Source organism: Odocoileus virginianus, chromosome 10 (assembly GCF_023699985.2).
Source record: "Odocoileus virginianus isolate 20LAN1187 ecotype Illinois chromosome 10, Ovbor_1.2, whole genome shotgun sequence".
NCBI lineage: Eukaryota > Metazoa > Chordata > Mammalia > Artiodactyla > Cervidae > Odocoileus > Odocoileus virginianus.
In genome coordinates this window covers 26,795,716-26,811,445 of record NC_069683.1, presented here as the reverse complement: position 1 = coordinate 26,811,445, position 15,730 = coordinate 26,795,716, and the positions used below count along the sequence as shown (strand labels likewise).

General features: G+C 33.7%; 1 protein-coding gene across 1 annotated transcript in view; it reads right to left on the bottom strand.

The window, feature by feature from the left end:
- Positions 1-15,730, bottom strand: part of LOC110136540 (doublecortin domain-containing protein 1) — a 279,881-nt gene that overhangs the window by 153,774 nt on the left and 110,377 nt on the right. The window contains exon 7 of the mRNA XM_070473220.1: positions 9,380-9,546. Coding sequence (XP_070329321.1) covers positions 9,380-9,546 — 167 coding nt within the window. The remainder of the gene's footprint in view (positions 1-9,379; positions 9,547-15,730) is intronic.

The window sequence follows — 15,730 nt, the reverse complement described above, 5'->3', positions numbered from 1 at the left end:
CGGGTTCCAAATCAGGAAAGGAGTACATCAAGGCTGTATACTGTCAGCCTGCTTATTTAACTTATATGCAGAGCACATCATGAGAAATGCTGGACTGGATGAAGCACAAGCTGGAATCAAGATTGCCGGAAGAAATATCAGTAACCTCGGATATGCAGATGACATCACCCTTATGGCAGAAAGTGAAGAACTGAAGAGTCTCCTGATGAAAGTGAAAGAGGAGAGTGAAACAGTTGGCTTAAAGCTCAACATTCAAAAAACTAAGATCATGGCATCTGTTCCATCACTTCATGGCAAACAGATGGGAAAACAATGGAAACAGTGAGAGACTATTTTGGGGGGCTCCAAAATCACTGCAGATGGTGACTGCAGCCATGAAATTAAAAGATGCTTGCTCCTTGGAAGAAAAGCTATGACCAACTTAGACAGAATATTAAAAAGCAGGACATTACTTTGCCAGTAAAGGTCCATCTAGTCAAAGTTATCGCTTTTCCTGTAGTCATGTATGCATGTGAGAGCTGGACTATAAAGAAAGCTGAGCACTGTAGAATTGATTCTTTTGAACTGTGATATTGGAGAAGACTCTTGAGAGTCCCTTGGACTGCAAGGAGATCCAACCAGTCCATGCTAAAGGAGATCAGTCCTGGGTATTCATTGGAAGGACTGATGCTGAAGCTGAAACTCCAATACTTTGGCCACCTGATGAGAAGAACCAACTCATTGGAAAAGACCCTGATGCTGGGAAAGATTGAGGGCAGGAGGAGAAGGGGATGACAGAGGATGAGATGGTTGGATGGCATCACTGACTTGATGAACATGGGTTTGGGTGGACTCCGGGAGTTGGTGATGGACAGGGAGGCCTGGTGTGCTGCAGTTCATGGGGTAGCAAAGAGTCGGACATGATTGAGCAACTGAACTGAACTCAACTGTAGGGCAAGATCTGGGATAGTTTTCCTGTATCTTCAACACTGGCTAATAGACTGAGCACATAAGGAGTATTCAATACTTTATCATTTGAGTTTGCCTTCTTTGGCTCTCTATTTTTGAGGGGCAGGGGTGCATAGGGGAAGAAAGGTAATATTTTCTCACCAAACAGGATTAATTTAGTGACTGCCAGAATCATAACAATCCTAAGAGACATTGAAAGCCCTAAACGGGGTTAGACAGTGTTTAGATGGTGAATAGACTGTGATCTAGGAGTGTGTGTGTGTGTGTTTCACAATTTTGTTTTGTGAAAACTTGATTACCTTGTCTACTGAATACTGAATTAAAACCAGATCATGTTAAAAGATCCTTTGTTATTTTGTTAGTCATAAAATACAGACACCAATGTCAGAAGTATAATTAGGATATCTAGGGTGAATTTCTTCCTCCAAGCACAGAAATGTCCAATGGAATTTTCAGTGAAGATGGGGTTATGGTAACCACATGAGGATAGTTCGCTGTACAGCTCTAGAAGATGTAACTCACTTGTGGCTTGCGGAGGCCTGAAGGCCAAGACCCTTCAAGTGCCTTTTATTGATGCTATCACTCTGTTCTCTGACACTTTCAACATTTATTTCTTAGTGATATATATTAAGTGTTGATGAATGGAGTCTTGCTCTATCCTTTTTCCATTCCTGATTGGCTTTGTTAGGAACTTGAAATCCTTTTTAAAGGTAACAGGATACTAATTTTTTTAGGAAATTACATAAAATTGATTTTATGACAGAGTTAATGAGAAAATTTGACTGAAGAGAATAATAAATTCATGTTATGCTCATTTTCAGCTGCTGTTACATGTGTAAAATATAAACAAATAATGACTTATATTATTTGAAAATCAGTAATATGTTGTTTGGAATGAGATTTATTCAAGTTTCGCTATTAACATCAGGTGAGAGAAAACTGTTACATATCTCTTAATAACATAAAGCAAAGCAACTATTTCCAACATGCTTACACTTAAGAGTCTCCCTTTTATCAATCAGTAGTCAGACTTAGTAATCAAAGACTTAAACTATCCATCACTCACAACATTGATGGGTTTTAATAGAAAATAGGAAATACTAGTCAATCCTCAAGATAGTTGGTTTTCCTCTCCCCTAAGAAAATGCCTCAGTTCTTCAAGGAAAAAGAATTCATATTCTTGTCCATTCACACAAACCTCTCAGCATTATTGTTCCAGGAGGAGGGGGCGGCAGGCAGGCGGCCCAGGATGCTGACTGACGGAACAGATAGGATGTCAGGTGAAGATAGAATGCTGTGCCCTCTCTAACCAGCTGAAGACTCGGCATGATTGTTTTCTTACAAATAATACCTGTGGGTGTTGAAACTGTTCAGGGAATCTATCAAACACACTCTTTCACTTTGCTGCTGTAACTCTGTAAAATTTATTCTCATTTCAAAAGAGTCATAGGCAGTAATACCTATAGGTGGTTGAGTAACTTAAAGAAAATTTGTCAGGTTTCCTATCACTTAATTTACCAGAACAATTCTATACTTATTTGGAGGTTTTAAGATGCAACATTTTCTATTCAGTATGAGTAAAATCTCAAAATAGAGTTCATCATCTAAAGAGTTGGTTTTAACTTAAATATAAGTAGAGAAAATAAAATATTAGGGTGTTTGAGGATAAAACTTTCATCATAAAAGGGAGATAAATTAATGCTATAATTGCTTTCATTTTTTACAATTCTAGAATTCAATCATACATAGATATATGAGAACAGAAAATACCTAAATAGTATAATATCAGAAAAATGCACTACTAGTATATTAACATCAAATTACTTTCCTCATGGAAATCTTATGGTCGAGGTCAATAAGCTTATAAAAGTTACCTATACAAATTAAATAATAAATGAGAGAATAAAAATAATTTTTCCAGATTAACTTTCCTTATTAAGTCATCAATACTATACTGAAAATGAAAGTGAGAGTCGCTCAGTCCTGTCTGACTCTTTGCGACCCAGGCCAGAATATTGGAGTGGGTAGCCTTTCCTGTCTCCAGAGGATCTTCCCAACCCAAGAATTGAACGAGGGTCTCCTGCATTGCAGGCAGATCCTTTACCAATTGAGCTATCAGGGAAGCCCTTTAATACTATATTAAGTTTATATTAAGCATCATAAACACTCAAATGTAGACTCAAAAAATGTTTCTGTTTGAAGCATGCATTCTCAAGTCACTAGTTTAGAGGGAGAAAATCTCAGTAATGCCTGAATTCAAAATATATTTTTCAAATTAGTTCATTCAAAAAATATTATAAAATTAAATAACTTTTTAATTAATAAGAAAAATAAAGTGATAACTAATACTTTTTAAAGTGTTTATTTTAAGATGAAGACATATTTTAAACAATCCCCAAATGGAACTTATAGTTAATTAAAATGTTCAAAAGCATATAAGCAGGAAAGTTTATTTTCTTAGTTTTATAATATAGTTATTTTAAATTCTAATTTTAACTAAGTTGGCTTTCAATTTTTTAAGGAGTGCTTACTATTAATAAACATAATATTTTTAAATGAAAGGTATTCAACTGAGATGTCAATAAAACTGCTTTCACATAATTGAATTCTCTTATAAAAAAGAAAAATCTTTAACTCTAATTTTTTCCAAAGAAAATTATTTAATATAGCGTTTTCACAGTAAAAAAAAAAAAGTTCAATTTTGAGCCACAGATACATATTTGACATTTGGTAGTATAATTCTAAGACAATTAGAGGAAAATATAGATTTGAAAAAATTTTTCCTGACCTGAATGAACAGTTTTAGGGGGAATCAAATGAAATGTTTCATGAGGATAAATGTGTCATGGATAAAGGATGGAAAATAAAAAGTATTCAATATCATTTCTTGTTTTATCCTATTGTCAGTTTTCCACCCTCTCTGCAATAATTACCTATGCACAAACTCTAGATGGCAATATTGCACTTACTGTACTTTCAAGAAAATTGTCACAGTCGGTCCCCACATACTCTCTTTATCAACATTTTATGTGCCATGGATCTATAGCCTCTTATTATAAGTGTAATGAAGCAGAAGTTATTGAAGCATTTTATTGATTGCTCAGATCACAAGTTTACTGCCATACTGAATTGGCACCTTACTTGCTGAAGCAAACTGCTGACACCTTTTTTAAAAAGTGACAACTACATCTATTTCATGACCAGAAATCCATTTTCATCTCTATCAAGACAAGAATGCAATTTTCACTTCATTTAACTGATGTTAGGCCTGCTCAAAGCATGACACTTAGAAAAAGACACAAGTTTAAGGTTCTTAAAATACTTCAAGTAACTAGAATGCAGCTTGGTTTCAGGGAGAAAAAAAATCAACAATCACTCACATCTACAAACAACCTAGTAGTTTAAAAAATTACCTATCATAACCGTCAGTAGTAATTTTCATTTTGAAACATTTATAATGTTATTTTAATGTTTTTAATAGTAAATTTGTTCATATATTATAGACTTTGTTCCACAGTTTCAAAGGATATCAAGAAGTTCAAAACTGAAATATCTGCGGTATTGCTCCAGGCAATGTAAATCAAGAAAAGAGCTCAATTTTTAATATATAGATAAATGGAGATCTAATGTACTATGGTTAACAATACTGTACTATATATTGAAAAGTTGCTAAGAGAGTAGATATTAAATGTTCTCACCACATACACACACAAAAATGTTAATTATGTGAAGTGGGAGAGGTGTTAACTAAAGCCTACTGTGGTGATCATTTCACTATATATGTAAGTGTATAAAATCATCACATTGTATACCTGAAACTTATACAATGTTAGATCTCAATTATCTCTCAATAAAACTAGGGGGAAAAAAGTAGCTGGTATACTAAGAAAAAAGCATATATAGAAAATGTAAAATAGGAGTAGTTTTTCCTTCAATAACGTTAGGACCAATAAATGACTTTAATTTACCTACAACACAGATCTGAAAATACAAATTCTCAACACTTCTTAAGGGAAATTAAAATATTACATTCCTTAGAGATACTTTTTGCAATAAACAAAATCAGCACTAATGCAATTCAAGCAGGTTTTGAACTAAATCTTTTCTGAATAGAATTGCAGTCTTATTATTATTGCTTTTATATTTAAGTATCAAACTTACTGAAATGCATGTAAAGTGAACCAACATTAACCTGGGAATTTTTTTTAAACACATGTAAGTGCTCTGCTAGAAGTTAGTTTAACGTAACAATAAAATACATTTCAGTTTTAAACTACAAAACCAATATATGCTGATGTTGGATGGTCATTTCCTCATCTAATTGTATGTCCACAAAATAAAGTTATAGTACAGCTCCAGTTTAAAAAATAAAACCAAATTTTTGAAATAGAAATTTAGTGTCTGAGATTTTTAAACCTAACACATCAAATATGGAACATTATAATATAACAGCATTCAAAAAAGTACTTAGCTTAAATTAATAAACAAAAAGGACCACATACACACACACAAAAAATCACTCAGGCAGAAAATTACAGTTTTCAACAAACTTCATTAAGCAATGATCTATTAAAAATAGCCCAAATACATATCTTCAAATTAAAATTACAGAAATAAAACATTTTCTTGCAATTTCAGATATAAATAATAAAAACTGCCATTTTTTTCAATATACTGCCAAAGCTTACACACATCTCAAATTTTTAAGGAACATGAGGATTTTTTTTTTCTGTTTATCTATTTTTATGAAGCTACTATCAAACAAGCTAAAACTCAATTTCAAAGTTGATCATTTCTTTCCAAAGTGCTGAAAATAAGTAGTACTAAACATTCTTTCAAATTTCATGTCTTGACTACCACAAGGACTATGATTTTCTTCACAATTAAGATGTTGGTTGTTAAGATATTATAGTTAGGTACTCATTTCCTTTGTGTCTCTCTCAATTTCAGAAATGACTATGCAACTTATAGCACCTGTTAAACTACACTGTGAGCCACTTTAAGTGATTAAAACTGTATGTTTATGAGCTCCTTTAAAAACCATATTTTAAAAGAAGAGTGCTATGCATCCATGATGTAAAAGTCTCCAGGACTTTTATTGCTTGGGGGAAAAATAAATCAAAGGAGTATCAAAAGTGGGAAGACATTTCCAGAAATATACATTTCTCAAAAATCACATTCATACTTAAGATCAACCATTCCAAATCATTATTTATATAGCCTCCTGGCTCAGTTCCATGGACTTTTATAGACCTCGACTGCTGCTGAACAGACTGACATATATTTTGTTTACTGACAGCGACTAAAAGCTCTATGGAGGATCATAAATAAAGAAGATCATGTTTAAAAATCACTAATATCATTTTAAAAGGTAGTGCAGGCTTGTGTTTTGGCCTCTGTTTAGCTGTGTTAGGCCTATGAGTGACAGCTTCCCTGCTTGAAGCACACAGAAAGCACAGCCTTCCTCATTCACTGACAGGACTGTGGCCTTTTCACACGTTCCTTCCACAGCAGTGTTTGTCCCCAAACACTGGAACTCCACACAATGGCATTCCTACTTCAACACCCCCACCAACAGCACCACTACATAACAAGAATGCTAATGAGATGGAACGGGCCCTGTCGGCCCTGTCGCTGAAAGTGTTAACTGCATTTCATAGGAAAGCGTTTAGGCTACTTCAAAGATTACCAATTAAATAGATTCTGCTTAGCTCTGAGCAATTTCTAAAGTGTTTCCACTTTTAAGGAAATAAATGTGATAAATGTAAGACTAAGTGACTTTATGCTGTCCTAACTATAATATCTCAGTTTATGTACTCGAATCAGTATATTTTTAAGACCATACTAATGTAGTGGGCTTAATTCAGTTGCATACTTGTAATACCCAAGTTAAAGTGAAAAACTAAAAAGTGAATAAGTTCATAAACGTAAAACAAGTAGCTCTGACTTTTCTTTTAAAGCTATCTCTATTATCACAACTTATTTAAAAGAAATTCCCTTGGGGAATTCCAAAACATATATTTAACATCTACAATCTTTTGACAGAATCCCGGCAAAACAATGCCGCTATTTTTATATATGATCTCAGAAGAGGAATAAATGGAAATTATATCAAGAGGTCATATAATTCTATAATTTATAAGCTTAGGTTTGTTACGGAAATAGGAATTAAGCATCCATCTCCATTTTACCAAACACAATCTTATATAAAACTAAATACAAAGGTCTATCCCTAATGTCAAATGAAGTAAATGCAGTTCAGATAAAGTTCTTTAGTGCTAAGAGGGATATTTGCTAAGAAATATTAAAAATAAAGCTATTGCCAGGCTTAAAACATAACTACTGATGACATGATAATAATACCAGTATACTGCCTTTTATGAGCATTACAGATAATTTTAAATTAAGTCATAAATTGTATATTGTAAAATAAAACTTAACCAAGTATCATATCAAAACTTGAATGAAAGCATTAAAATTTGAGTGAAAAACTTTTTTTTTTACCACTGAGCAAAGTAAAAAGGTTTAGATAGGAATGACAAAGAGCCTAGATTTTTAAAATATTCCTAAATTTGGCATAATGTTGAAAGTCATAAGTTGATGATATAAACAATTTCAAGTGATCAGACATTTAGAGGCACTAAAAATGTTAATTTTTTCACATTTACATTTAATATTTATTTTAATAAAATATTTTTCATCAATCTTGAATCAAAGAAATTTTCAAAATCAAACAGTAATTCTTAAAGAATTATTTTCTCACAATACAAGGAACTCTTCAATCCAGTAGAACTGTTCATATCTATTTAAATTTTAAATGTTTAGAACAAAGGAAGAAAAAATAAATATGCCACAACTACTTTCTGAGCCTTTCCTTATCTCTAACATCCTCACTTTTAATAAAACTTAGAAAACGTTCAAGTTTCTTTCGATTTGATTTAAATGGTGCTTTTATTGCACTGGAGAATTGTCTCATGCTTAACATTAAATAATTTTAAACTGTCAAATTAGTAGGAGCAAACTGTTTAATAACAAATACATGATTCTAATTAAGTTGGTGATTATTGTATAATATCATTGTACCTTAAAAACAAAATAATATTTGTTAAAATAATTTAGTCTGAAAAAATATATTTTATGTCAGTTTTTATATATGATATTAGCTTAATAAAGAATATTAAAAATAAGTTTGTGTTTTTATTTTTCATATTTTTTATTGTAAACAGGTTTATCTATGATAAACATTAATCCCCTTTCTGGATACACTGACATTAATTAACTAGGAAACCAATCGTGTTTTGAGAATGCAAGTTTCTCACGGGAAGATGTCTCTTGCTAGTTCTGGATACCTTAGTTCAAGAATTTCCTCCAGTCAATACAAGCTGTTCTCTTCCTAACCAGACAGCAGGAGGTGCTGTGTGAACACTAAGGCTGACTACCATTCCCACCTCCCCTCCCCCTGCATACAGAAAATAATAGCATGATGCCTTGAAAATATTCATTTTTCAGCAGCCTGTGGTCTGAGATAATACACTCAGTTCTAAACTGGAAACTCCCAGTTAGAAATGTAAACCCTAGCCCTTATTTAGTGTGGTAAAATGCATGCCTAATTTTTTAAGACCAAGTACAAAGAAGATTCAAAAATTGTGTCAACTTGAGTTTTATTTTATAAACAGCATAAATCATTCAGCTCTACAACAGGAATTCTACTTTAAGATAAATCAAAGTCTTTCTAAGTAGTTGCAAAGATTTCAAAGTTTTCATACACATACCTCTTCTCCCATCTCACACACACACACATCCACACACACACACACACATCCACACACTCACTCTCACTCTCTCAATCTCTCTCTTTCTCTTTCTGTTTCACAATTATAAAACAGATATTTAGAAATTAAATAGTTTATAAACTACTTCAAATACATTATTTCTATACTTTCAGGTCTGGAAATATACAAGCGAAGTAAGTATAAATGAAGAAAGTTACTCAACATGAAGTTAATTCACAGTTTCATCTCCCAGAATATGACTGGTTATGTTTTAGCCCATCTTCTACAACATTAAGTATGATTTCATACTGGAAAAAACAGAAGGGGGATCATTTAAAACTTCAAATGCTACAGGAGCTATTCATTTTCTTAAAGTAACCGTCTATAGAATTTCCACATAAGGAGTTGCTTTCGTTTTGCACAGTGTGCAGCAAGGAAGGATGACACATATGACATCCCACACCAAAAGACAGATACAATTAGCCCCATTATTGTTGTCTTTGAGATTACAGAAGAAGCATCTTGGCTCCCTAACGGGCACTGAGCTCACGGAATACATGTCTCAGTTCTTTCATGACATGATGCCAATCATTGCCTCTATACCACCAAGTACATTTGAAAACATACAATAAAGCAGTTCTTAAAGAGGGATGACTCACCTGTTTAGAATATTTTTTTGCAGACTTTAATCGTTGGTATAAGGTCAAAAGGACTCCTTGGATGTACATCTTAGCTCCTGAGGGGCTGAAACCTTCTCCCTTAGAGACCCAAACTGGTCCCCGTAAAGGTGTGATGGAGTTTTGCAGGCATTTTTCAAGCAGAGGAACTACACGAGGAAATAAGGGAAAATAAATGCTTTTGACCCAAACAAAATACGCTGCCTGGAACACAGCCCCAGTACCAGAGCTAACTCTTAACATCTATTATTTATATCTGACCTGGGTTAAGTCTTAGAGAGGCAATTCCTGCATCACTAGTGGCCACCATGAAGGATGTATTTATATTGAGACACCCCCCCATGCAAGACTCCTAAGCTGTGTGAGCACACCTGAATAGTTCTGAAGTGTGCCTAACTAGCTGCAGAGTGTCGTGGTGTGCACTGATTGCCTTATCTTCTCATTTATCACAGATGAGTTGGAACCAACCTTGCTGAAATCTACTCGCATTGTCCTGATAAAATTGCACGATCCATGTTGTTTCGGTGTATAGCTTCCCATAGAGGAGTCTGTATAACTAAAACATCACATCTGGGAATTATTCACAAAATATAATCTACACCTTGATAAACCATCCTATTCAAGTCGTCTCACTGCCATCACTTAAATAACCCATAGAACAGAGTGCTGAGGCTGTTTAAAAATAAGGGGGAGAATCTTAAGCAAGCATTTTTATCATACATACCTTTTGTTTTTAAGCTTCTGGGACATAAGCTGGTCAAAGATTTAGGGATGCTATTCCAGTACACGGTTTGTAAACAGATAGAAGATATTTACTTGTGGGCCTGTATTGCAACATCCATATGGACTTGACAGACATGTTTATACACTTTTTCACCCAATTAGCTTATAAAATCTTTCTAGTGTAAAATAGGCAAATAACATGGCAGCTAGCTAACATTTTTCAAGATTTAATTTCCCACTGAAATGCCAGAAATAAAGAAACTTTAAAAATCTTAGGCACACTTGAGAATCCAGAAAGATGAAAGGATATCATTTTTTTAACTTTGTCTTTAAGTGTATACATGTGACACTACATAAACATACAAAATAACTATATGGCTCGGCAACCTTATTCTAATATATACTTCTACTGGAAAAGAAACTGGATAGATCACCAGCAAAGAAAATAGGTCCGTGCCATTGGTTATGTTATATGTTGCATATTTTATGCAGAGAGGCCTAGCATAGCAATCTGGAAATTGAATTACAATTAGGTTCAGCTAGGCTGCAGAGTGGCTGAGTTATGCAAATGGCCTTTGCTACTGGTATTCTGCTGATTTTTGCTCTTAGTAAAAAAGTTATGCCTTTTATGGCACTAAGTCTGCAGCTCTCTACCAAAGTGCAATTTAAATTCTTTCTAACATATTCATCACTAAAGAAAATGTTGTAAATAGAGTTTAAAGATTTTCTAAGATTACTATAAATAAAGTTAAAAAGAAATCATGACCCAATGATTATTTAGAATCTTTAGATGTGTGCATGGAATTCACTCACCAGCCTGAGAAACTAATTCCTAAAATTCACATATCAAAACTATTCTTATCCTCCTGAAGCAACTGCTCTTCTCTATAAGTTTTATCACAACAGTTATCTCAAACTTTAAAAGAAATATATTAGTTCATATGTATTACTAAATAAATAAAAACAGAAGTAAACTTATTTTTAGACTTGTAACTCTTCATTTGACTTATAATTTTTCTTAAAGAAATCCAGTTTAAGAATCATCAAAGCTTTCAGTTAGCTACAAATTCATATATTACTATGTGTTGAATTTTAATTTGTAAACTTTTAATTGATGCACACACTGAACCCAGTACAGTTTTTGTACATGGAAAGGCATTACATAAATAGCTGTTAAATTGAAAAAAAATTTAAGTAACCCAAAAAGCAAATAATAAACGTGAATGATATACATGTAAGATTTAATCTTGAATTTAAATCTAAGAACACTTTATCAGATTCTCTAGTCTTTATAGCTTTATTCATCCATGCTTTTCACAAAGTAACTTTCAAATTCTTTATGTCTGCTCAAAGGATTCCAAAGAAGAATTTCATATATTTTCTAACACAAAACTCTATACTTTTTTTTCAGGGTTCGTACCTTCCAAGAGAAGGTACATTTAAGAAAAAAAAAATACAGCTTATGAAAAAATACAAATCATATCAAAATGTAAGCAGTGTCAGAGTTGATATAGGATGGAAAAGAGCTCCCATGCTCCACATGATTTATGTAATTAGGAATACTATGGAAACCAGAAATAGCAAAGCAAAGAAAGCAGTATTCACAAGCAGGTTTTATAAGGGACTTCAGAATCTGCTCTGAACTTGTTGAATAATCTGTTCAGTATTCCAGAATCTCCCTGCTGGAAGCAGGGTCCTCATTATAACCACAAGAGCGCTAATAAAGGTTAGCCTCTGAACTGGGGATTAGGAGGCTTTTTCTTTTTGGAAGCTGCAAACTAGTAACTTTGATGATTTTCTTGAAAAGGAAGACAAAGCACACTCCAAGAACAAACAATGTTTCCACTAACTAGGAAGGTACAGAAAACATAAGAAAATGATATGCCTAAGCACTTAGAAAGGAAGTATAAATAAGCCTAATATATTGGAAAAATAAAACTTATTAATCAGTTCAAATAGAAGAATTCTCCCTAAAAAACAAGACTTGGCCTAAGATGATAGTTTTGAAATATAATAGTATAATTAATTTTTTTAAAAAGAGAAAGTTGACTTTTCAACCCCAACCACAGATTTTAATACGAGAATTATTTCTTAAGCATTTTAGTGGATATTTATATTAGTCTATACCAAAATCTCATATCTGTTCTTAACCAATGCTTTTAACTCTTTTATGTTCAGTTCTTCTTTCTCTGTTTCTGAAGCAAAACTTTATTCTATTAAAGAGGACTATTGCATATAGATGTGCAGGAAATAAGGGCACTGATTTAGAAAGGACAATGGACACTTTTCAGCACTGGAAAGAGCATAATCCTACATGTTGCTATGAGCTAGCAAAGCCCATTATAGACACTCAGTGAAAAAATATCTTTCCCAGGAGTGAACCCTGGGATATTATTTTGTATGTAAACCATGAGCTTCTCTTTCAAATTCTACTCAGAAATATGACCTCATTCAAGAAGGTAGCTGGCTCCTATTATCCTGTGTTTCTTTAATATATATTTGTGTGCATAGCAAGAAATGAATAACATAGCATTTCTTCTTACATTTGAGGCCTTTATTACAAGTATTCGACCTCTTTGCTCCTTTACAGAATCTTGCTTTCCTGTAATTTCAATAATTCTATTAAACAAGTCCTCAACATTTTTATTAGATACATGATTTGGAAATTAATCATTCCTTACATCTATCAATAAGTATTATCAGTCAAATGTGATCATTCAGTTGGGATCATTTCCATCACTGGAAAGGTGAAGTTATATGAATGATAGCTTTTTATCCATTTTATTTATTTTCAAGTCATGACTATAGACAAACTGAAATTAATCCAATAATTTCAATAGGTTTGGAGTTGAAGATGTTGGGTAAATAGATCATGTGGTCAAAAGGAGTAACTTCACTGCTTACAGCAAGTACTAAGTATTATGAGTAAATGGTCATATGATTAAAAGTAGTAGCTATATTAATTTCACAGCTATCAACACGCTGTTCTAGTTCCCTTGCATTTCTTCCCCCCATTTTCCCCACCTGTTAATATATCCTTGTTCTCCAAGGCTCATAGGAATTGTCATTTCCTCTGGCAAAATTTCCCAAGTTGTTAAATTGTTCTGTCCTCTACCTTTCCCAGATCACTGTTTATATTTTATTTTTCCCTTATTGATTTGCATTGGCCCTCATCTTCTCCACTCACTACTTTCATCCTCCAGTAAATCAAAAAACCTTTGGAGTTTGAAGGCATGGTGTTTTTCAATTTGATAAAAGCAGCACCCAATAACTATCTACTGGATAAATAAATAGCATGTTTGCATATACTGTGGGTGGTCTTTTAGGTAACTTTTAAGACCATGAGTACAACTATACATAATCACTGAGAATCTGTAACTTTCTGTGACCAAATGAAAATTTAATGAAAATTTGATAAATACAAATATACCAGAATTTTAAAGCATAATTAAGGTATGTATAATAGTTTTATTTTAAACTCTCTTATAAAATGATCTTGAACACTAAAGAAGAATATAAATATAAAAGAAAAGCAATACAATTTTGGCAATGAAGCATTAACTAGCCAGGAGAAAGGGTTTCCCAGGTGGCACAATGGTAAAGAATCCACCTGCTTATGCAAGAGATGCAAGAGACACGGGTTCGATCCTTGGGTAGGGAAGATCCTGTGAAGTAGGAAATGGCAAGCCACTCCAGTATTCTTGCTTGGAAAATTCCATGGACAGAGGAGACTGGCAGGCTATAGTCCATGGGGTCGCAGATTCGGACATGACTGAGTGCACATATCACACACACAGACACACACACACACACACACACACACACACACACACACACATACACACACACAGCCAGGAGAAGACCAGAGCTGGATATTTTAAAAGTCCTGGAAAATCCTTAATCATGCTGCTATGGGAAAAGGCACAGAATAAAAATTAAATAACAGAGCAATAAAATATTAGATAAAGGTCAAAGTAGCTATTTTAAATAATAAGGGTAATTCCTTCTAAGAACTCCAAACACAATGAGTTCATAAGCTATTCATGAGAAAAGAAACTATTCAACCTTCAAGAGGACCTATATATCACTGATAAGAAGCTTAAGCTTATTTGGATTCATGACGGACACAGTACAAGAATTTTTGACAAGGAGCCAAAAATTCCTCTAAAGATAAACCTAATAGAACTTACTATGAAGATACAGACTGGAATGTCCTGTCAATTTCTATGCCTAGGGAATATCTGTCTCTCTCCAAAAGCAACACCTGACATTTAAAGAGACACTTGGCACATTCCATTTGAATCTACTGTGGAAAGCTAAAAAAAGGATTTTTTAAATCAATATATTTTCAAAAAGCATTGGAAATAAGTGCTTTAATAGCTTGCTTCCAATTAAAAATTAAAATTCATGCCTATTAAGTACCCAGAATCATAATTTTCACATTTCAGTCAGAGTACATGAGACTATGAAAAAAAGACAATGCCCAACACATACTTACCTATAGAAAAACTACTATATGCTACTTGGCAGGAAATTTCAGATCTCAGTTCTCAAAAATACTCACTATTGTTAGCAGGACATCATCTGGAAATTTCCTATCAGTTCAATTGAAAATGTTTGTTAATAAAGTTGATCTAAAAAGTCTTTTTTCTATGATACAAGGTGAGTTCTTAAAAGGTACTCAGAATTGACAGGAAGCACGCTTGGAGGGAGTTTGAGCTAGTGCCAAGGTACGTATGTGTTTTACTGCTCTTTATTCAGCTTTATGTAATAGCTGGAAAGCTCCCAGTCCAAGAACAACCAGCAGACGCCACTCAAAAGCATGGTCTGCTGGGAAGATTGAATGACGGAGGGCATACTTTGAATGATTTATATCAGTATATTTTTATTCAAACAAAACCAAACTAACAGCTGCTGTGTACTTTTGTTTACATGCTATATGTCAAATTTTATTGTCCCCAAGGTACTCATGAGAAAAGATTTAGCAGTTGTTTTCTTAAATACCAATGCCTACCCAAATTTGGATTTTTCCTCCACTGAACAAAATGACAAGCGCACGATTGCTATACTTAGAGCAATCTTTCACAGCTGCTTTAGTTTTTCAGTGATCCTATTAAACTGACGGCGTATTGCCTGTGGGGTCTACAGTGTTACAATACTGCTGTAGGAGACATTGATTTGTATGATAGGATCAAACAGAACAGGAATGGGTTGGGGGGGTGGAATTTCATAGGTCGTATTGGTTTTACCTGGGTAAAATTTAATTCAGACATTGTGACTTTTACGGAACACCTGGTTATTTTAATTGCTGATGTGTGGGTGAACGGTGACATTGGGGCTTGGAAGTATGAAATCTTAGGAAGTCTCCTCTGTTTTGAAAATGCAGCCTGAGTCATGTCTTTTCTTAAACTGAACGAAGTAGCTGTGCATTAAATATGCTGGCACATCTTCTGCTTGAGCAAGTGGACCGAAATGGTGTGAATTGTTAATGCCTTGCTGCTTTGGTTCACAGCTTGTGATTGATCATTTGTAACTATATCTACTCCTTGTTCCATGAAATCAAGTATGGAGTAATGGGTTCATCAGATTTTGGGGTTAAATTGAGAGTGA